Raw genomic sequence first — 23,695 nt, 5'->3', positions numbered from 1 at the left:
AATAAACTCCCCATCTACTGTTAAGGACTATAAACCTATAACTGTATAAACTTGTCACAAAAATCCTCACGAACGGCTTATAAAGGATATCAACACTATCATTAGCCCATTCCATTCTGCCTTCATAGAGGGTATAACATCTTGTTCAGTCATTAGGTAATGAAATGATATACAAGGAAGGGTCTCTCCCTTAGAGGTTGAAAATTGATCTTAGGAAGGCATATGACTACTGAGTGGTGTTTTTGAGAAGAATGTTGGCTGATCTTAGGCGTGCATCTCTACAATATCATATCCTCTTAGCTTGAATGAGGGGTTTGACAGTGCCTTTTCAAACGGAGGGGTATTAGACAAGGTGATCCTATGTCACTCTATCTCTTTGTGATGGCCATGTAGTAGTCGCAAAGAGAATAACAAACTCTTCCACTTCCATCCAAGATGCAAAAAATTGAATTTTATGCTATTTGTTTTGCTAATGATTTATTGATGTTTTGTAAAGCAGATAAACAGTCTATACAGATTATGCAGTAGGCCTTCTCTAAATTCTCAATGGCATTTAGTCTCCAAGCAAACATTGAAAAGAGCTTTATTTATCTGGCTGGGGTCAATGCTTTGCTTAAACAAAGAGATATTGAATGAATTTGGCTCCATTGAAGGCTCAAACCCCTCCAAATATTTGGGAGTTCCCGTCATCTAAGAAGCTTACAGTTGCTGAATGTATGCTTTGGTTAAAAAAACAATTGGCTAGGATTGCGCGTCTGCTAAACTCTTATCCTATGCAAGGAGAGTGCAACTTATTAAGTCTGTTATCTTTGGGATACAGACTTATTGGGCTCAGATTTTCATCCTCCTTGAGAGAATCTTGAAGCCGAAAGAGGGGTGTTATAGAGCCTCTTTGTGAACGGATGCAGTTGCTACATCCAAAAGGGCTTTAGTCTCTTGGGAGAAGGTGTGTTTTCCTAAGACAATTGATGGTCAGAACATACTCAAGTTGGTTGTTTGGAATAGGGCTGTTGTGATTAAGCAATTGTGGGCACTGAGTGAAAAGGATACTCCATGGGTCAAATGTGTCCACATTTATTATATGAAACATTGTCTTGATTCATGCACTCTCTTTATGAATGCAACTTGGGTGGTCAAGAAGATTATACAATCTAGGAGGTTCGTAATGGTTGTGATACAATGATGAGAAGAAAAGAGTGATAGAGTAACAAGAAGCAGTTGCAGAGAAATTGAAAATCAGTTATTACTGTGCAGTTACAAAATTAGTTACTACTGTTCTGTTCACAAAGTTAGTTACTTAGTTGTTAGGCAGTTAGTTGTTAAGCTGTTAAGTGTAACTGATCTTAGCTAAGTGAGCACTATAAATAGTTGATGCATTCATTTGTAACATTCATTCAGATAATACAATTCATTCAATTTCTCCTTAAATTCTTCTTCTCTGATTTTTTTCTTTTAGCTTCATCTTCTTCGAGTATTTTACTCCTAGATTAACAAGTCCCACTTCAATTACTTGCTATTGTATCAATTGGTATCAGAGCCACTGATTCTCGGCTCAATCAATCATGGTAGTCGCGATAAAAACCTAGATAAATCGAATGAAGAAATGGAAAATAAGCTTTCTATGATTCAGGATCAATTGTAGAAGTTAATGGAGGGAATGTCGAGCATTTATGAGAGAAACATCCAAGATGATAAGGAGCTTTTAGGGATCAAGGAAACCCTTGGATCCACGGTATCTAAGGAAAAAAGATAAGGATCAAGGAAGAGCTGAATCTTCAACTATCAGAAGTTGCCTAGTAGGTTTGCAACCTGAAGGAAGGAATAAGGAATTCCATGGAATTGGCAATGCAATTGGAGGTAATGGACAATTCTTTACTCGATATTCTAAGCTGGAATTCCCTCGTTTTTCTGATTGTGATTTGCATACTTGGTTGTACAAAGTTGATCAAGTTTTATCTATGGAAGAAATTCCCTTTGAACAAAGGGTTAAAGTAGCCTCAATTCATTTAGATGGTGATGCTATTGCTTGGCATAGAGCATATATGAATTCTCGACCCTCCTCTAATGATATCTTATGGACTGAGTATGTTTTAGCCTTGAATGAGAGGTTTGGGGATAGATTTGAGGATCCATTGGAAGCATTGAAAAACCTCAGATAGTGTTAAGGCTTATCAAGCTGAATTTGATAGATTGTTGACTGCAGTTAATCTTTCAAATGAGAATGCTATAAGTTGTTATCTGGGTGGGTTGAAACCTGAGTTGAATAGGGCAGTTAAGATTCAAGCACCAAAAACATTATCAAAGGTCTATAAAATTTCTAGGTTGCAGGAAGAGGTCTTTGAAGCACAAGCTAGATCTTGGGGATTAAAGGCAATACAAAAAGGGGATACTACCATTCTACCCAATCCACCTTCTTTTAAAACCAATAACCATCAGAAAAATACCTATCAACCTACTATATCCAAACCAAATAAATTCAGAAGATTGACTACTGCAGAAATGGATGCTAAAAGGGCTAAAGGTTTGTGTTTTTTTTGTGATGACAAGTATGTTGTTGGCCACAATTGTAAAGTCAATAAGCAATTGTTCATGGTGGAGTTAGTAGATGGGAATGCAACCTTAGAATGGGAAGGTGCTGAGGTATTGGAAGAAGGTATTCAATGTACCCAAGATGTTGATGAACTCATGACTTTCATTACAGGCTTTCACAGGTGTCAATGGTTATCAAACTATTAGGGTAACTGGCTATCATGATAAGAGGCCCTTTCAGGTCTTAATTAATACGGGGAGCACCCATAACTTCATAGATCAAGAAATAGCTAAGAAGCTAGGGTGCAAGGCTTGTGATATTTCTGTGCAGTCTATTAGTGTAGCTGATGGAAGGCAGGTGCAAACTACTTCTGTTTGTAAGAACTTGAAGTGGTTACTTCAGGGTACTATTTTTGCATCTGACTTTCTGTTGTTGCCATTGAGCAATGTGGATATTGTATTGGGTGTGCAGTGGCTAAAAACTTTTTGTAGAATTCTTTTTGACTTCAAAAATAGGACTATAGAGTTCAAATACCAAGGGAAAAAACATGTGTTGAGAGGAGCAACTAGGCAGCTCAAATCTTCAAAAGCTAGTTCCTTATGCAAAGGTGGATAATCCGAGGCTCAGTTCTATATGATGGATATCATTGATGTTGTAGTATTTTATACTTATTGCTACAACATTCAGGCTACACAAGGTACTAAGATACATCCAGCATTATCTACCATAGTACATCAGTTTTCTATCATTTTTGAACCCCCAACTACATTACCACCTCATAGAGGTTCTTTTGACCATAGAATACCTATTATAGACTCTGCAATTCCAGTCAATAAAAGACCATATAGATATCCTGGTGTGAAGAAGGACATTATGGAAAAATTGGTTCAGGAAATGCTTGATCAAGGAGTAATTTAGCATAGTACTAGTCCTTATGCTTCTCCTGTGGTGTTAGTTGGAAAGAAAGATGGTACATGAAGATTATGTGTAGATTATAGAGAGTTAAATCAGTTGACAATCAAAGAAAAATTTCCTATTCCTATCATTGAAGATTTATTGGATGAATTATGTGGTGCATCTGTGTTTTCAAAAATTGACTTGAAAGCTGGATATCACCAGCTTAGAATGCTTGATAGTGACATACACAAGACAACCTTCAAAACTCATGATGGACATTATGAATTTTTCGTAATGCCCTTTGGAGCTGTGTTGATGCAAGAAGGGCATCCATTTGCTTACATTAGCAAATCTCTAGCACTTAAACATCAGGCTATGAGTATTTATGATAGGGAGCTATTGGCTTTGCTATTTGCTGTCTCTAAATGGTCTCACCATTTGTTAGGCAGAAGGTTTATTGTCAAAACTGATCAGAAAGCACTCAAATACTTACTGAATCAGTCTATTCACACTGACTTTTAAGTGGCTTGCATATCCAAGCTAATGGCATTTGGTTGTTGTATTGAGTATAAGAAAGGGATAGAAAATAAAGTTGCTGATGCTTTATTCAGGAAACCTAATGCTGAGCTGTTAGCAATCTCTGTGTTAGGTCCTCAGGGTGATTTATTGGATAGAATTAGGCATTCTTGGACCACTGATCAACACTTACAAGATATCATTGCTAGAGTTCAGCTTTCACTTTATAAATCTTTCACTTTTCTTAACAATCAGTTAAGGTGGAAGGAAAGGTTAGTGGTTGGTAATGATGAGCAGCTCAAGAAGGATATTATCTCTCTATGGCATGACTCTAGTCAAGGGGGGCATTCTGGTATGGATGCCACTATTAAAAGGCTCCAATCTTTGTTCTATTGGAAAGATTTGATATATGACACCAGGAACTTTGTTAATAGATGTGATATTTGCCAGAGGCACAAATATGAAATGGCTGCAAATCCAGGTTTGTTGCAACCTTTACCTGTTCTTGATAGTGCTTGGATAGATATCTGTTTGGATTTTGTTGAAGGGTTGCCTAAATCCAAAGGGAAGGAGGTGATTTTAGTGGTAATAAATAGATTGAGCAAGTATGGTCATTTTTGGCCCTTAGCACATCCATACACAGCTCAGTCAGTTGCTCAATGTTTCCTTGACAATATCTTCAAAATGCATGGTATGCCCAAACACTAACAAGTGATAGAGATCCTATCTTTCTTAGTGGTTTTTAGGAAGAATTATTCAGTTTACAAGGGGTTTAGTTGCAAATATCTAATGCATACCATCCTCAAACTGATGGTCAAACAAGGTGTTGAATAGAACCATGGAGACATACCTAAGGTGTTTTTGCTCTGACAATCCTAAGGATTGGTGCTCTTACTTGCCATTGGTTGAATGGTGGTATAACACCACCTATCACACTACTATTAGGTGCACACCTTATGAAGTTTTATATGGTCAAAAACCTCCCATTCATCTTCCCTACTTGGCTGGTAAGGCTTCCACTGAGATGGTTAATAGATTCTTGGCTGCTAGAGAAGCTGTTATAGAGTTGTTAAGGTTCCATATGCATAGGGCTCAACAAAGGATGAAAGACATTGCTGATAAACACAGGTCAGAGAGATTGTTTGAGATTGGTGACTGGGTTTACTTGAAACTTCAACCCTATAGACAGGTGTCCTTGGATGTGGGAACCTTTCCTAAGCTAGCTTCTAAGTATTATGGCCCCTATGTTGTTGATGCCAAGGTTGGTGCAGTAGCTTATAGGTTATTGCTTCCCTCTGATGTTCTCATTCACCCAGTCTTTCATGTTTCTCAATTAAAGAGGTGTCATGAAGTTCCTTCCAGCATCCACCCCCCCTGTTATTCAGTTATCAAGTCCATACTGTCCTCAACCTGAAGCTATTTTAGATAGACGGTTCGTTAAGAGAGGTAATAGAGCTGTTGGTCAAGTTCTGGTGAAGTGGTCAGACATTGACACAAGCTACTTGGGAACTTGAGTCTGAATTGATGCATAGGTTCCCTACATTTCATCCTTGAGTTCAAGGATCTACTTTAGGAGGGGGTATTGATACAATGATGAGAAGAAAAGAGTGATAGAGTAACAAGAAGCAGTTGCAGCAGTGCAGAGAAATTGAAAACCAGTTATTACTGTGCAGTTACAAAATTAGTTACTACTGTTCTGTTCACAAAGTTAGTTAGTTGTTAGATAGTTAGTTGTTAAGCTGTTAAGTGTAACTGATCTTAGCTAAGTGAGCACTATAAACAGTTGATGTATTCATTTGTAACATTCATTCAGATAATACAATTCATTCAATTTCTCCCTAAATTCTTCTTCTCTGATTTTTTACGGCTAAAGCCCCGATTTCAGCTTCATCTTCTTCGAGAATTTTACTCCTAGATTAACAAGTCCCACTTCAATTACTTGCTATTGTATCAGGTTGGTCCGACTATATAGTGTGACATGATGCAAAACCTACAAGCTGTTGCGGTTAGTAAAAAGTTTTCAATCAAGAAATTATGTGTTTCTATGCTAAGCCAGCACCCCAGAGCTGCTTGGAAGGTCCTTACACTGCAACCAAGTATTCACCCTAGGCATAGGTTCTTCTGGTGGCTAGATTTGAAGAATAAACTTGTCACTCGTGATAGATTAACCAAGTGTGGGATTCAGGTCGAACCATCATGTAGCTTCTGTGGTAATATGGATGAGACCTAGCAACACCTTTATTCTGAATGCTTGATCACCAATACTCTGTGGAGTAGGGTGCTAGCTTGGCTTGGCATACAGAGGACTGTGGGTACTTGGCAAGAGGAAGGCAGGGTAGGTATCATTTTAGCAGGTTGTTTGCTTTGGTGGTTTCAACATATGGTGTGAAAGAAACTTGATTAGATTCCAAAGAGGGGTATACCATGTGGACAGAATTTTTAAAGAAATCGCAGTAGCACCTATACACAAGAAGTCGTGATCAGAAGAGATGGCAACCATTTTTGGCTCAACTTCGTCATGCTCTGTGGCGTATGATACCCAAGTTTAGCATGTAGTTATTTAGTAGTCATTTACTCGTTCTGTAATGTTAGTTTGTATGGCTTTTTGATTTGATAGTTCGTGATAAAGGGTCACTAGTATAGGAAGCAATCTTGTTTTGCGCGATAATGGCACAAATACCTCAATGATTTTCGATACACAGAATCCCATAAGCATATCTTGTATTGGTCCGAAAATGAGATCCCCAATAGCTAGAGACAAAAGATTCACTTGAGAGAATATGAACAAATGGGCATCTACATGAGCCTCCAAGGACAAAAGTACATGAACAACCATTTGATCTCCATCAAAATCGACATTGAATCTTTAACGTACCCAAGATTAAGATTCTAAACTGGATACTCCTATAATCTACACAATCATATGTTAGAATTTGGTTTACCAAACACAAGTAAACCTTCATAGAGTGCAAAAATATATCCTTTTCATATACTCAGGTGTACACGAGCACCAAAACTGGCAAAAACTAGATAAGTTAAGCAGAGCTCTTCAGACGGACAGAGCGTCGAGTCACCATAGTACTTTGAGATGATCCAGGCTCAAGATTATCAGAATCAATACCTGCACGGTTCCTTGGCCTTTTTCTCGTCGAGGGTTCATGAGGCTGCTGACTCTCAGGAGGAGCAGACGCATCCTCTTCTTCATCCAGAACTTCTATTTTTGCAATGTTATAATGCCATCTTGTCCCACATCCCGGACAAACTTTTTCAGCCTGCAAATTATGGTTTCAACAGTCATTTAGTTCATCAATTGCCTGCATAGATGAGACTATCATCCACTTTACAATGTTTGGCCTCTGAAATAATAAGATTGGTCGGATTAACTCACTTTTCTGTGAGTTGTATGTTCAATTATGCAGTTTTCTTGATTGCCTATACATCAGGCAGGAAAGAGCAGCCCGGTGCACTAAAACTCCGCTATGTGCAGGGTCTGAGGAAGGGCCAAACCCGCAAGGGTTTATCATATGTAGCCTTACCTTGCATTTCTGCAAGAGGTTGTTTCCACGGTTTGATGCAGTGACCTCCAGGTCACATGGCAGCAACTTTACCGGTTGCTCCAAGGCTCCCCTTCCCTCTACATCGGATAAATTTGGTTAATATCTTTAATGCGTATATCCGGAATAATCTCGTTTCTTTCGACAGAGAGGGAGTCCACATTCTTCTATTTCTATGTTTAAGATTCAACTTGTATCATGGACTCTAATAGGAATACAACTATCATGGTAGGATTCAACACCAAAAATTGGAAAAAGATATAAGCCAATCTGATAAAGCTTAAAAAGAAGGGGCAAGATTCAGTCATTGAGTGACATATGGGAAATTTCTGGAAGTGGCAATAGGAGAGAAGAATACCTTGCTTTTGGAGAACTTCATTCTCAGACAGTACATATGGATACGAACACTACAGCCTTCATTTTGGCAAAGCTCAGCCTGGTCAAATAATCATACCACCATGAGTTGGATGATCTAGAAGCCATATAGTTTATCAGACACATACACATCTTTCTTTGTCGGAACATCGACATCTTTCTTTGACAGGGAATGGATGTTTGTAGTTACATTATCAAACCAAGTACAGTATAGAGGGAGAAATTTGAGTTTTCAGCTAAAATAGCAAATAGAAGCGTCCAATTTGAAAGGCAAAGCACATGGTATAGCAATCATGGAGTTAAAGAGAAGAAATTTAAGAGAAGAGTAAACCTTCACGGCAGCTTCGTTGCAAACTTCACATGAAGGAACCTCATTATTGCGAAACCAACTTCTGAGATCAAGGAATGAACGGACTCCCAGTCCTATCTTACCATCTTTTAGAGAAATCCAGCGGTCCTTCTCAAGTTCCTCAAGAGTCTTCTCCTTTTGAGACATTGAGAAATTTCTAAATGCTGCAGGAATATGCGTTGAACCTCCCTGAGATTGGGATTCTGTTCCAGCTAGAAACTGTTGACCGAATAAAATTTCAGCAAAATAATTATGACTACAACAAAGATAGTAAATCAGAGCAGAGTACAAAAAGCTCTCATCTTAGTAACCCAATTTACAAAGTTTATACATGGATTTTTAAAACTCAGAACAACATCCTGCCATCCTACCATTTTTAGTTGATATTCTATGAAGAAGGCACTTCATAGGTACTACATCCTGGTCAATGAATAAGCATACAAGCCTTGGCCCCAACTAGACACAGGTTTAAGTGATATTCCTTATTTCTAACTGATTGACCAAAACTAAGTTTGCTGTATTATAGTTCACTCCTATCATCAAACAAGAGAAAAAAACAAATAAACAGAAGGGTCGGGTATTCCCAATAAATAGTTATCCGGAATATTTTTGGTCCAAGTTTTTTTTTTTTTTTTTTTAAAATAAAGGTACATATTTGGTCAAGTTATTCGAGACAAAACTCAAAAGTTCTGAAAAGACAGGCAACCTCTGAAATAAGTAAAGAGTATGATTAGCAGCAACAAACTTAATATTATGCCAACCAGTCCCTGAGTACTTTATTTTACACGGCTGTCCAGCTACAACTTACTAAATATGAAAATAAAGGCAACAGAAAGCAAGGCAATCAACATTAATATAAAGCAATCCTCATTCAAGGTCATAAATATCCACCTTCTTAAGCTTTGTCTTTTTTATATAGATGTTCTTTGACCTGTGTAAATGATGCATATATCAAATTAATAAATAAAAAAAATCTTTGTGAATGAGAAAATCAGACGTGCCAAATTACAAGAATGAATAAATCAAAGCTATATCGACCTTAGATAGAGAAGGAAAGCTGCCAATAGTGAACAACAGTATATCTACTAAATCATAAATAACATTAAGCTAATAACTCAAAGGAAGATAGCAGCAAGATAAATACTACAACAATGGAACTGACAATAGCCACAGACATTAATTTGTTGTAAGTAAGAAAACCTGATTTTCGAGCCGTATGTTCAGTGCATCAATGGTCGAGATAAAGCCCTGCGCTGCCGCATCTTGAACAATTGCTTCAATCTGCACCCATACAATGACCTCATAAATCTTCTTTAAAATTTGTCAAAAAAAGTAACAATTTTCAAGATCTTCGTATACTCATATTTATTTTCTTTAAGAAACACTAACCAGTCTAAACTAAAGACATAGTATTAGCAAATCATTGAGTTGTTGTGTACAGATACATTAGGCCCAACGGTTTCAGGATTCTTTTTATTCTCGTTAAACAATATTTGAACCTGTTGGGATAAGTGTGAAATTTAGAGAACCCTCAACTGCGGAGACCCCAAGTTACCTCAAAATACAATTTGCTCAATAGTTGATTGAATGATCAGAATGGACAGATGAGTGGAAGATTTATATGGTAAATCCCAACTAGTTAAGGATTGAGACTTAGTTGATTTGAGAAAACATCAATTACCCAAGCCATCAGATTCAGTTATTTAATTCCTCGCTTTACAATGTCTAGTGAGTTTAAATTCGTCACACAGCAGGGAAGCAAAATTATCCGTTCTCCAAAAAAAAAAAAAAAAAACAAGGAAGCAAGATTGGAACAAAGTTAATTAAGCCCACCAAATCTTTTATTTGATAACCACATTTTGATCTGGTAAGTGGTAGGATGTAAATGATCAACCAGCTTCAACTTTTGAAATTCAAATGGGACTCCTGAAAACATTATTTTGTGTGTAACTAGAATGCATAAGTCGGTTCCAAAATACTCTAATTTATTTGAACTTAGTATTATGCTTCCCATTAACTGTGTTCTTTACTTCCATTATCATGTTATTTGTGTTGCCACTATTCCCTTCTCCAATATTTTCGGCACGACTTCTTCACAACTGTATTTCCTTTTCATATTTGATTTTAATATGTTTTACTTGAGCCAAGGGTATCAGAAACAACCTCTCTACCTCTAAAAGGTCGGGGTAAGGCTGAGTACACACCACCTTCCTCAGACCACACTTATGGCATTACACTGGATAGAGGTTGTTAGTACTATGCTTCCTAAGAGATGGATGACTTCATGTTTGTACTATTTTTTGAACAAAAGGCTACCATCAGCTGCTCTGTTCCCGTATCAACTTCATTTACATAAGTTGCAGGACTATGAGCAATTCATTACTATGAAGCTTATACATGAAATTCTGTGTTTTAAAAGGCTAATAACATGTAGATCTACTTTCTAGCTCAGACTTGGAAGGAAAGAAAAGTAACAGTTTTAGCAACTTTCCAGGGAACTGCCGGCTAACATTTGCAGCAAGCTCTCTTTTCCCATCATCTTTGAGGTAAGGTAAGGAGGTAAGAAGCTATTCCCAGCCCTTGCAAAAATGGTCAAATGGGAACACACATATACACAATGATCTCAGGGCTTAAAAGAGAAAAGTCACATTCAGCAGTTTTGTTTTGTATTCATTGCAACCTAATAAATTCTTGTTCTCTATTCCATAGACTAATGAAGGATTTCCTTTTACATCCTATTCCCTTTCATGGATGTTGTGCTTTTGCTTTCTTTGAGCCGAGGGTTTTGCGGAAACAACCTTTGTACCTGACAAGATAGAGGTAATGTCTGTGTGCACTCTATCCTCTCCAACCACTTGTGGGACTATACTAGGTGTGTTCTTGTTACTTCCTCATACGGACGCGGGACCTCCATATAACAACTAAGGACATTCTCGACACAGTTCAAAAGACCTAAAAGGAACAACAACAACAACAACATGCTGCACAAAGTGGAGTTTGGGAGGGTAAAGTGTACGTAGTATGTACTACTACCTCAGGGTGAGGTAGAGAGGCTGTTTCCGATAGACCTAAAACGAAAAGGAGGAAAAACTCACAATGCCTTTATAGAAAGCAATCTGAGGAACTGAATATTTAGTTCCAAGTTTGGATTGCTCATCTGAAACATTGTTGACGATACCATAATGCACATTTCCGTCATACTGGTTTCTACAGGCCCGTAGCTCTAACTGCACAAACGCGAGCTCCTCATTTATCTTTCTCAGGTACTCATTAAATAGTGACCGATGATTATCTGAAATATAGACATAAATTAGTATCAGAAACAAATATTTCTTTTCACACATTTACCAACAAAAATATTTATTTATATCAATTAAGTTTAACATGCTAATCAGAAAACTAAACAAATAGATGATTCTTATATCCAAAAGAAAAAGAATAACAAAATTCAAATAAAATAAGAATCATTAAACACTTGATGGAACCAAATAGGCAAAAGGAAAATGAACTAAAACTCAAAAGGACTTGCCTTTTCTCCTAAAAAACAAAACAATTGGTCCTGTCGATTCACTGAAAAATACAATAAGAAACTAATTTTCGAAAACAAACAATATGGGTTCAGTAAGCTAAAGCTTTCAATAATCCATCAAAAGTTGTAATTTCTTTCAGGGCCCTTGGAATTGAAAATGAAATAGTTTAAGTTGCTCGGACTTAGGTGCGGGTATCCAGTACGGGTGTGGATCTAGAGGCCGGATTATTCATGAACAAAAACAACAACAATGTACCCTGTGTATTCCCACAAGTGGGGTCCAAGGTAGGATGCACAGGCTAGCCCCCTACTCTCCCGTATAAAGTGCTACAACACCTAACTATGTACTAACCTTCTATCCTAATCCTATTAATCAATCAAATTGGGTCCTTGAAATTGATACTAGAATATGCAAAATATTAGCAACAAAAGAGAATAAAAAACCAATACAAGAATGAAAATGATTAAACTTGTCATTGGGTCCTTGAAATTAATATTGGAACCTCACGGATCTAAACGAAAAGTAAGCAACAACAACACTCAGTATAATTCCACAAGTGAAGTCTGAGGAGGGTGTGGGTACGCAACCTTACCCTTGGAGACTATTTCCAATAGACACTCAGCTCGAGTGAGCATATCCAAAATAAAAAGTAAAGTATGTATAGTAAAATGTTATCAACAATAGAGAAATATTGATTTTAAAACACGAAGAATAAAACTGGAAATTCCGTAACAAGGTAAAAAAAGTTAATCCAATACTTGTAATTGGGTACTTAAGAATTGATACTAGAATACAAGCATCTATTCAAAAAATTAGCAACAACAACAACAACAACATATCCGGTATAATCCCATAACTGGAATCAATTGGAATCAGGGGAGGGTGGTGCGCACACAGCCTTACCCTTACCTTAATAAGATAAAAAGACTATTTCCAATAGACCATCGGCTCGATTAAGCATATCAAAAATCAAATTTAAAGCATGTATAACAAAAAAAATTAACAATTGAGAAATATTAATTTTAAAACACGAAGAATAAAACCGGAAACAACCACGGGCCTATTGAAAACAACCTCTCTACCTTACCTTTCACCTCTCACCTTTGAGGTAGTGGTACAGACTGCATACACTTATCCTCACGAACCCTACTTTGTGGGAATATACGGGGTATGTTGCTGTTGAAGAATAAAATTGGAAATTCACACCTAATGGTGTGGCCTAACGGTTAATGAAGTTGGTTGAGCACCATGAGGTCTCACATTCAAATCCCAACAGTAACAAAAACACTAAGGGGTCGTTTGGTCGGGAAAGAGTTATTCCGGGATAATTAATCCTGGGATTAGTTACCCACCATGTATATGCGATAATTTATCCCATCACTATGGGGTAAATGGTGGGATAAATAATCTCGATACTAACTAATACCTCACACCAAACATGATAAAATAGTCCTTTGTTTTATCCCGAGATTATTTATCCCTTAGGGGTCGTTTGGTTGTAGTTATCCTGAGATTAACTATCTTGAAATTACTTGTCCCGGGATTAGTCATCCCACCCTCAAGAAAGGATAAAAATAACAATACAATCCCGGGATAACTATTCCCGTGATGAATTTTCCCATGCATTTTATCCCAACCAAACATGGGATAAACTCATTCTAAAATTATTCCTGGGATTCATTATCCCTCCTCTCTCCTACCAAACGACCCCTTATACCTCACACCAAACAACCCTTAAGTGATTTGTATCCATATATTCTAGACTTAGTGGACATAGTTACCTTGGTGGGAGTTGACAAATAAATGTGAATTTAATAGAGTTGCATACAAGCTAGTTCGGACACCACAGTTATAAAAAGGAAAAACGAAAATTCCATAACTGAGGTAAAAAATAATAGTCCAATAGAAGGGTGCAAATAATAAACTAAAATAGCAATTGGGTATTTGGAATTAAACTCAGAAATACAGAAAACTAATTAATTTGTTGACGAAAAAAATAAAAAAAATACAAAAAAATTCAGAAAAACCTGGGGATTTGCCAGTGATTTTTGTGAATAGAGAATGAAAATCCTTTTCTTTGTGAGGACCACGAGAGAGAAGAGCTTGAATTAGTGTATGGTGTCTCCATGAAAGCGTTGGCATTTTGAAACTGGAAATTTGATAAAACCCTTGAAATTGGGGGTTTTAGTTATATTTATAGGAAAATGGTGGCGGGAAAAAGATTCTTTTAAGGGAAGGTTTGGGCCTCGTGATGAAATGGACTCTGTAATGTGCGGAAAAATTACATAATACTACAAAACTATTTAAAATTCCTACACTTTTTATTCATTATCTATTTTTTTTTTTTGGAAAAATAAAATATATCCACAAATCTATAAATTTTTAAATGTAGCTTCCTTTGGTCTAATTAATGTATTCTGTATCTCGATAAAATATTTTCATAAATGAATATATCTCAGTAATTAAAATTATATATCTGGATGTTAATTATGTATCCAAGCAAAAATAAATAATTAACTTTTACATTCTTAAATTCAAAATTATGTATCTCAATTTTAAAATCATGTATCCAGATGCTAATTATGTATTCGAAAATTATAAAATAAAGAATTATTTATAATTTAACAAAGAGTACGGAGAGGAAGTAATTAGGGGCTTTGAGGTAAAAGTGACAAAAAAGTTTGAAAATGAGGTGTAGGTGACTCAAGTCTTAATAATTGAGTGTAGGTGACAATTATTTATTATGGATTAAGAAAGTTGGAGAAATTTGAGAATAACCCATAAGTTTTTGAATTTACACTTTGATCTAAGTGTTCGTTAATATAACAGGAAACGGAGGGAAAAAAGGCGTGTTTCTCTCTCTTATCATCCGTTGTTGTTTTCTTTCTCTTCACGATTTTTGTTGTTCATTATTTTTGCTGCTTTATTCATCATCTTCTGCTTCATTATCATCATCTTCTACTCCATTATCATCTTCCTCTTCTTCTTGTTGACCATTGTTGTTGTTTTTACCATTATTGCTGCTACTTGACCAATTTTTCAAGTGAAATTTTATTTCGTACATCACTTTTCACTTCGACATTACTTTATAGGTGACTTTGGTGAGTAAAATTTTAATTTTTAGTCGAATTTGTCATCTGGGTACACAACTACTGCTGTTTTTTCAACAATGGATAGAATGATCATGTATCCAACATAAGAGCCCACAATTTAAACAAATAACTTATTTGTTGCATCTGATGAGTAATCTGTTGCAACAAAAGACTCATATGTTGGATTCATGTTTATGGCTCTATAGTGCCCGTAACATGAATCGAACAGATGGGTAATCTCTTGCAATAGAAGAGTTATCTGTTGCAACATACTAGTTATCTATTGCAACAAACTTATTATCTATTGCAACGGACTAGTTATCTATTACAACAGACTTATTGTTTGTTGCATCAGACTGATTATCTGTTGCAATAGACTATTTATCTGTTGCAACAGACTACTTATCTGTTGCAATAGATGAGCAATCTGTTTGGAACAATACAAACCAGCTCCTGCCACAAACCCAACGGATATAATTATTATTATTATTATTATTATTATTATTATTATTATTATTATTATTATTATTATTATTATTATTGCCAGCCGGCCAATCTTCAACCGACAACAGCAGGGCCCTCCTCAACTTGAGAATCTCCTGGACCATCCTTGCTCTCATGGCGGCCAACTCCCACTGCAGGTTATTAACCTGCCTCTGAAGTTCTCGCACGGTGTCTTGCAGAATAGCAACGTTCCAAACTGGATCAGTCATAACTAGAACAGACATGAATTGACAAAAAATGTAAAAACAAAAGTAAAGAAAAGAATTCAAATATAATACAACGTATACTACCAATTGGTTATATTTATACAAAAAGCACGAAAAAAACTTACTTGAGTCAGGGAAAAGGTATCTGATCTTTGAAGAGAAAGTGGTTGAAGGTGTAATATGAAAGACAGGATGAAAAAAATAAATAGATTGTAGTAGAACGAACGAGTAAGGAGGGATCTATTTATAAATGATCGAATTTGAATGAGTTAGGCACAAAGGCGAGATTGTTCACCTTCATTTATTAATTACATTCAAACTGGTGACTTTTTTTGACTACTGTGAAAAGTTAATGACTTAATTAAATCAAAGCTGCTGACTGACTTTTTGATTATTGTGATAAGTAGCGACTTTTCAGATTGTTATTATTAATTAGTTCTTAAATTTAGATAACCTTTTTCCCAATTAAACCATTTATGTAATTGATAATCTATCCGTTATAACAAATAATCTATCTGTTGTAACATATATAATCTATCTATTGCAACAGATAATCTATTTGTTGTAACAGATAACAGATAATCTATTGCTATTTGATTCAAATTATTCCTTAATCGTCGACATGTTTGATGAGAAAAAGAAAGACTAAATGAAAATTAAATAGGAATTAAAACATCAAAGGCGATCAAATATAGATTTTTTTATGAAACAAAAATAAACAAAAATACATAGGCTAAAAGAAAAAAATAATCTAATTATTATTATTATTATTATTATTATTATTATTATTATTATTATTATTATTATTATTATTATTATTATTATTATCATCATCATCATTATCATTATTATTATTATTATTATTGCCATCTGGCCAATCTTCAACTGGCAGCAGTAGGGCCCTCCTCAGTCCGTGGATGTCCCGGAGCATCCTTGCTCTTACTGCTCCCAACTCCTACTGCAGGTCATGAACCTGCCTCTGAAGTTCATTCACGGCATCTTGCAGAAAAACAATGTCCCACACTGGATCATCCATATCTAGAACACATATGAATTAACAAAAAATATAAAAACAAAAGTAAAAAAAAAACCGAATGTAATACAATGTATACGACCAATTGGATATATTTATACACAAAGTAAAAAAAAAACTTACCTGAGTCAGGAAAGAGAAAGTGGTAGAAGGTGTAATATGGAAGACAAGATGCAAGAAATAAATAGAGTGTAGTAGAATGAATGAGTGAGTAAGGATGAGCCTATTTATAAAGGATTGAATTTGAATGAGTTAAGCAAAAAGAGGTGACAACTTACCTCCATTTATTAATTATATTTTTGATTACTGCGAAAAGTTATGACTTAATTAAATTAAGCTGCTGACTAACTTTTTGAATACTGTGATAAATTATGGCTTTTCAGCTTATTATTATTAATTAGTTCTTTCCAAGAATTATTTTTATTGAGTTGCGACAATAGATTATATATCTGTTGCATCAGATAACTCATCTGTGACAACATATATATCATCTGTTGCAACAAATAGACAACCTGTTGCATTAGATAATCTATCTGTTGCAACATATAATCTATCTTTTTTTTTTAAATAATCATCATATCATTAATCCAAATTTGGTGACTTTTTTATTATATAAATTAAAAAATAGATTTAAAAATAAAAATGGTGAAAAGTCACTACTTGCCGCCTCTTTAATATTAACATCAATTATTCAAATTAAATAATCATTTTTTTACGGTTATAAATTGTGTTTATCATTTATTTCCTTAATGTTTTCTATGAAAAGAAATGACTTAATTAAATCAAGCTGGTGAGTTTTTTTATTATTGTGACAAGTCATGATTTTTCAGCTTATTATTATTAATTAGTTCTTAAATTTAAATAACCTTTTTCTCAATTTAAAAATTGAAGAAACCTTTTCAATAATCGTTTCTTTAATAAAATAATAATAATTTTTATTGAATTGGGGCAACAGATTGTATATCTGTTGCATCAGATAGCCCATCTGTGATAGCAAATATACCATCTGTTGCAATAAATTGACCATCTATTTTAGGAGCTTTTTTGATTTCTTCTAACAATTGATTCAACAATCACAACAGATGGGAAATTTGATGCATCAGCAACATTAAATGTGTTTAGACAAAAAGTCAGTACTGTTCACCATTTTTTTAACAATCATCATATACCTTAATTAATCTAATATTGTGACTTTTTTTATTATATAATAAATAAATAATTTTAAAAAATAGATTTAAAAAAAGGTGAAAAGTCACGATCAGTTATTAAAATTAAATAATCATTCTTTTACGATTATAAATTGTGTTTATCATTTATTTCCTTATTATTTATTTACAAATCGTTTTTCATATAAATAATAAAAAAGTCATGCCTTTTCACCCTCTCAATAACAATAATTCTTTTTTATTAATAAATGCATGTTACAACATATTATCTATCTGTCGCATCAGATTAATCATCTATTGCAACAGATGGTTCATCGGTTGCCACAAATGCTCAATTCCTACCTCCAACCGTCTACTAACCGCAATCGCATCACCATGGCCGCGGCCAATGCTTCACGATCGCTATACCTGAGAGCAGGTTCTGACAGGCACAAGACTTCCTGCCATATGTTAACTACCCTTGAAACCTTCTATAGTAATACCACACAAGCTTATAGATTTGTTTTAGCACATATTTATTATAATGTTGCTAATGTTGGCATAAGCTGCACTGTTTGCAGGTTCTAGGACTCAACAATGGCGGACTTTGACGACACCCAATTTATGTCTGCAGAATGCCAACACCAGTATGGGAGGTAGAAGAGAAGTTCCCATAATTCCATGTTAGGCAAACTGCAATCAGATGGATATGTTTTGCCCCTGAACCCTTCCTTGCTAATAAGCAATGGGTACGTGAGTACTATGCAAACGTTTGTGTAGTCTCCCTCGCAAACTCAGTTAAGAAAATTTAAGGTAAACAGGTCCACTTCGGAGCGGTGCAAATTAATGCAGTGTTTGGGCTTCTAAATGCTGACATGAGGGAGTTTGACGCCAAAGCATGCAAGCCTAGGACTTGGATGACTGGTATCTTGTATCCTAGAAAGGAGGTCCCTTGGGCCACCACCAAATGAGATATTTTGATGAAGGACTTCAAGGCTGAAGCCAGGCGGTGGCTGAACATCATCTGTAGCAGAGTCTCACCATGTACTCATATGATTGTGGTCACAGATATGAGAGCTAGGATGGTATCATGCATCTTATCTAGCATTGCTTTGAATATGGCCGAGATTGCTCTCTTCGAGTAGTAGTACTTCAAGAACCAGAGAGGTACCCATATTCTCTTTCCATCTCTTATCACTAAATTATGTAGAAGAGTAAAAGTAAAGGAGTACGTCACAGACACTTGGGTGTGCCTTGGCTCTCTCATCTATCCACTTAAATTCAGAGGCGAGGGCGCCCCAGGTTAGAGTAAGAAGAGAAAGATGGACTCAGGTAAATCAGTCTAAGAGGTCATAGACTCTTGTAGACCCTCATCAGTGACTGCCTTCGATGATATATCTGTTCAGATGCAGGGGATAAGAGAGATATTGTCTAGATTACCTCAGGGATAGGAGAATCCTCCATGGCTCGTCATTCATATATGGCACAATCAAATTATGATAAGTATATAGTAGAGCAAAAGAAGCAGGGTGCCATAGTGGTCAACCTGGAGAGAGCTTATTCATCCCTAACTGAATCCCACAGGAGCCTCAAAGACTCACATGATGAGATGGTGAAGATGGAGAAAAAGAGGGATAAATTTTTTAGAAGCTATGAAATAGGGTGAAAGACATATTCAAGGTGCTCAAACCCAACCAACCGCTACCTTCACCGAGATTTGATAGTGAGGATGACGCACCTGCAGAATATTCAGCTGATGATGTAGAGTCAGTATGAGGAAATAACTCGTGATGCGGATACAAGGAGCCTTTTTACTCTTGCCTTCTTGCATATGCAGTGTGGATATTGCATTCATTTCAGTAGGACGTGACCCCAGATTTTATATTGTTTGGTGTTATGTTGCCAAATATTTCTTTTGATGATGGTTTGGAAATTGTTTCTCATATTGTCTTTTGGATACTACATTTTTGGGTACTCTGATGTTGCCCACGTTTTATGGATTATCATGCTTTTCTTTTATTTCTTATTTTAGTTTTCTTATGTGCTTTAAATTTTGTTATGGATCTTTGTGATGTTGGGACAAGTATGCCGAGAAATTCTGAGTACCTATAGCATAAATGTCGGAAAATGTAAGGGAAGCCTGAGTACCTGTAGCATTTTATTTTGTTAATTGGGATCAGTTTATACACCTTTGGTGAAGTCTAAGTATCCATATGGTTAGTTTACCCGTTTTGGCCCAAGATGTGAGACTTAGGCTTGGGTGGTAGCCGTCACCATATTTTAGCAATTTGTGCATGGTGCTATGGCAAATAAAAAATCCCCCTCCATCCAAAATTTTTGAAAAATCTAGGGCATAGACGTGAGCAATGTTGTAACAAATCCTTTTCTCTTTTTGTGGTTCCAAATTTTTTTGACTTGTGAATAAGTGATAAATTCTCCATTATTGTTTCCATCATGAGAGGCATTTAAGCTCCCTTAACAAATTTTACATGTCATGTGTGGTGAGATTATTGATATTCGTCTCTTGTACCCTTGTGTTATCTAGAAATTTCCCCTTTAGTCTTTCAAAATTAATTTGATTGGAGAAATAATCTTTGGCCCCCTTTGTGATTTTGGGAACCCACTCTAGCCTAAAAAGCCTACCCATGTATAATTGTAATTTCTAGTACCTGCTTTGGGCCTTTAAACCTTTCTTTGGCAAACTCATTACAAACCGTGTACCTTTCCTTTTTTATCCCACTTTGAACCATACCCTCCTTGAACTTGAAAATGCAACATGAGGCTAAAAGCCTAAGTTGGGGGTGGTAAAGATCGACAGAAGTAAGTTTAGGATCATGAAGTGTTAGTAAAAATGCCAAATGTGCCTAAATGTGAAAAATAAATGTTTAGAAAAAGGAAAGGACCCAACAAAGGAAAGTTTTGCATGGAAATTGCAAGAAAATGAAATGAAAGAAAAGTGGTGAATAAAGGAAATGATAAATAGGCATAAGAAAAGAGAGAAAACAAAGTAGAGTGGCCTTTAGTCGAAAGGAGGAGTGTTGTAAAGTGTGATGTATATGTTCAAGGTAGGGTATAACCTAGTTCCCTAAATGATATCCTACTCTAACCCTAACCTACGTTACAAGCTTAGAAAGTCCTTTGAGATCTCCAACCATTTGCTTTCTTTGTAGTGGAGATTGAATATAGGGGCAAGCCTATGGTATGACACCAGTTGCATTGAGATTTCTTTTGTGAAGGGAGAATTTTACAATTAAAATTCCTTGTTACTTGTTCGGTTGTTTGGTGTGTGAAAATTTTCTTTCTTGTGAGATGGGCATGCAAACAAGTTGAGGTGAGTGATTTTTGTCACCTCCCTGATAATGAGGCAAGTGGAGTATGGGTTAGTTCTAGTCAAAGATGAGCCACTTCTAGAGTTTTGGTCTTTGTTGTTTGATTGCTCTTTAAAGTCTTATGTATTCTTTGAGTATTGCATTCTATAATGAGGGGTGTTGTGAAATTAGTCTAGCACATGTGCAATGAGCTATTTGTGGTTGTGACTCAAGTTGAGGTTAATATGGCATTTAAGGCATAAAATATGGGCATAAATAATTGTGGCTTATGGTAATGAGGTAGTATTTCTTGTGGACAAGCAAGGTCTTAAGTTGGGGAGGTTGATGAGTGGTGATTATACCACTCATTCACACTCATTTTTTGTGCAGATTACTTTGTCTCAAATGAGTAAATGAGTCATAATTATGATTTAATGCATTAATATCCACTCTTTACAGGTTTAGGAGTTGAAAAGACAAAGATATGAGGAATGGAGCTTGAAATGATAAGAAAAGAGCAGAAAAAGTGCAACTGAAGACATGCAGTGAACTAGCCTCAGTTACCACGGTTGGAGTCCATGGGCCACAGTCACGGTTAGTGAAGATGGTCAATCAATTGCGATCATGGAAGTCAATTGCGGCTGCATAGCCGTGGTCGCAGCCAGACTTGCGCGATTAGGGCTTGGCAAAAATGTTCAGCCCAAGGGCAAAACTGTCATTGCACATGCTGATCCCAATTTGAATAAAAAGACTCAAAACCCTAATTTGATCTATCATTCAATTCTATCACATGCCTTCTCCCCTAATTTTTCTAGGTTTAGCTTGAGACTTTGTAGCCTCCATTTTTGGAGAAGAAAATATTGTGTAGATTTTGGGTGAAGAATACATTGGAGACTTTCTAAGTGGAAGATTTTCTCACTTCCATTGTTGATATTGTAGAGGAGTCAAGTTTGAAGTAACATTTGCTTAGATCTACCACAAATTAATTCAATGGAGATTACGTGTATATCTATGCTTATTTATCTTATGTGTAGCTAAATCTCCCTCTTGGGCTTATGTGTGAATAGGGGTCTAAGTGTGTGTGGGTTGTTATTGTTAGCATCTATTTAGTAGTTCATGTTTATGGGTTCTATTATTGCCATTCTTGTTTGGTTGGGATTTGATGAGTGAAAACTCCAAATATGGGTGAAAGCTCCAAGCTCTAGAAAACTAAGGCTATTTTCGAAAGAAAGGTTTTGGGTGAAGTTTAGGAAACTATATCATCCTTGAAAAAGGGATGTGGAGACCAAAGCAATGATAGATAATTATGTGTGTAGTTTGGTAAATCCTCACTATCTTAGAAATAAGGGTGAAAGTAAGGTTAACTATGCCTTGGGTGTCATCCTAGACATAGGGATGCCTTGATTGAGGTTGTGGTTACTAATTGTTGAACACATCTATTAGGTATTCGAAAGGATCAATAGGTCAAAGTTTGGTATTTTGTTGAAAGACTAGCATCAAAATCTATAACCAAACCTACCCATATTTTGACTTACTAAATCAATGTTGATGACTATCTCCCACATGTCACTCCCTTCGGAATGCATAATCCCAAGATTCGTACATAGTTGTTAAAACCCTAATTATTCGTACCCCCAAATTTACACTAGAAAATATAAAAAAGAAACATTAGTGTAGGATATCACCTTGCCCATTTTATCTTTTGTACCCTTTGTTTGACTTTAACTCATAAGTTTTAAATTAATTTGATCGCCACTCACATTGTTCCTCGTGGATTCGACCCCGACTCCAAAGTTGGGTAAATATATTTACGACGATCGCCTTGCATTCAAATTGACATGTAAGTTGAGCGTTATCACTATGCTTGTTTTAGGTCAACGTGTTGATGCACGCTCAAGTAGTGGTCCCAATAGGACAATGTTTAACCGTTGGGACCATTTCTTGAGTGTGCATAATACGTTGACCTAAATAAACATAGCGACCCATCATGTATCATTTAAGCCTTCTGAAGAAAGTGTTCTGGAATCCTTCCGAAGGCTTTTTACAATGCCACAACTTCGAAGGACGTGTTCCTCATTGACACGATCACAAAAGACCAAGAACTCTATACTGACCTCAAAGACAACAACGACAAGCTTGAATACCAAATTAGCAAACTGAAGGCAAGCTTTAAAATTATCGAGATTCACATACTATAAGAAGCATTTGATATTCTCGAAGATATGTAAAAAGTATGCTAAGGCAAGAAAACACAACCAATTATATCTATATTGCATATTTCTAAGAAAGTAATGATACTCAATCTGCCTTTCAATCTTGTTTGTGGTTCTGATCAGGTCAATAGCAGTGGACCTAATCAGAACCACAAACAAGATGGCAAGGGATGCAATTTAAAATTCAAAAATTGCCGCCTTCGCTTAGATTCTTTATTTTAACTTTAGCTGTTCTTGAATCAAGTTTTCTTGACTTACTGTACATCATTTCAACCCTTGGTGCCCGCAAAACTGCTTTCTTGGTGTTCTGCTATTTTCTATGTAAGTGATAATTCTGACCATGCTATCTAGTTACAGCTCCCTAGCAAAGTGCCCATCTGCACTATTTTTCTTTGAGAGAGACAACAGATGGATTTTTCATTACTGGATACACTTTTATATTT

General features: G+C 35.9%; 1 protein-coding gene across 1 annotated transcript; it reads right to left on the bottom strand.

Annotated features, from left to right (window-relative positions):
* Positions 1–6,764: 6,764 nt before the first annotated feature.
* Positions 6,765–14,020, bottom strand: LOC107875195 (non-structural maintenance of chromosomes element 1 homolog). Its single transcript, XM_016721802.2, has 6 exons — positions 13,779–14,020; positions 11,317–11,513; positions 9,422–9,502; positions 8,204–8,440; positions 7,856–7,933; positions 6,765–7,215 (listed from the first exon to the last, which is right to left on the bottom strand). The coding sequence occupies exons 1-6, from the start codon at positions 13,891–13,893 to the stop codon at positions 6,979–6,981; spliced, it is 945 nt and encodes a 314-aa protein (XP_016577288.2). The 5' UTR covers positions 13,894–14,020; the 3' UTR covers positions 6,765–6,978.
* Between the last annotated feature and the right edge of the window lie 9,675 nt (positions 14,021–23,695).

This window comes from Capsicum annuum, chromosome 1 (assembly GCF_002878395.1).
Source record: "Capsicum annuum cultivar UCD-10X-F1 chromosome 1, UCD10Xv1.1, whole genome shotgun sequence".
Classification (NCBI taxonomy): domain Eukaryota; kingdom Viridiplantae; phylum Streptophyta; class Magnoliopsida; order Solanales; family Solanaceae; genus Capsicum; species Capsicum annuum.
This window is presented reverse-complemented; position numbering and strand designations above follow the sequence as displayed.

What these genes read in the sequence shown, in the direction of transcription:
- LOC107875195 (XM_016721802.2), bottom strand. Translation starts at nt 13,893, where the DNA reads ATGCCAACGCTTTCATGGAGACACCATACACTAATTCAAGCTCTTCTC. An exon ending in AATCACTGGCAAATCCCCAG is followed by an intron (nt 11,514 to 13,778) that starts GTTTTTCTGAAT and finishes TCTATATTTCAG; the next exon opens with ATAATCATCGGTCACTATTT. An exon ending in ACATACGGCTCGAAAATCAG is followed by an intron (nt 8,441 to 9,421) that starts GTTTTCTTACTT and finishes TTCGGTCAACAG; the next exon opens with TTTCTAGCTGGAACAGAATC.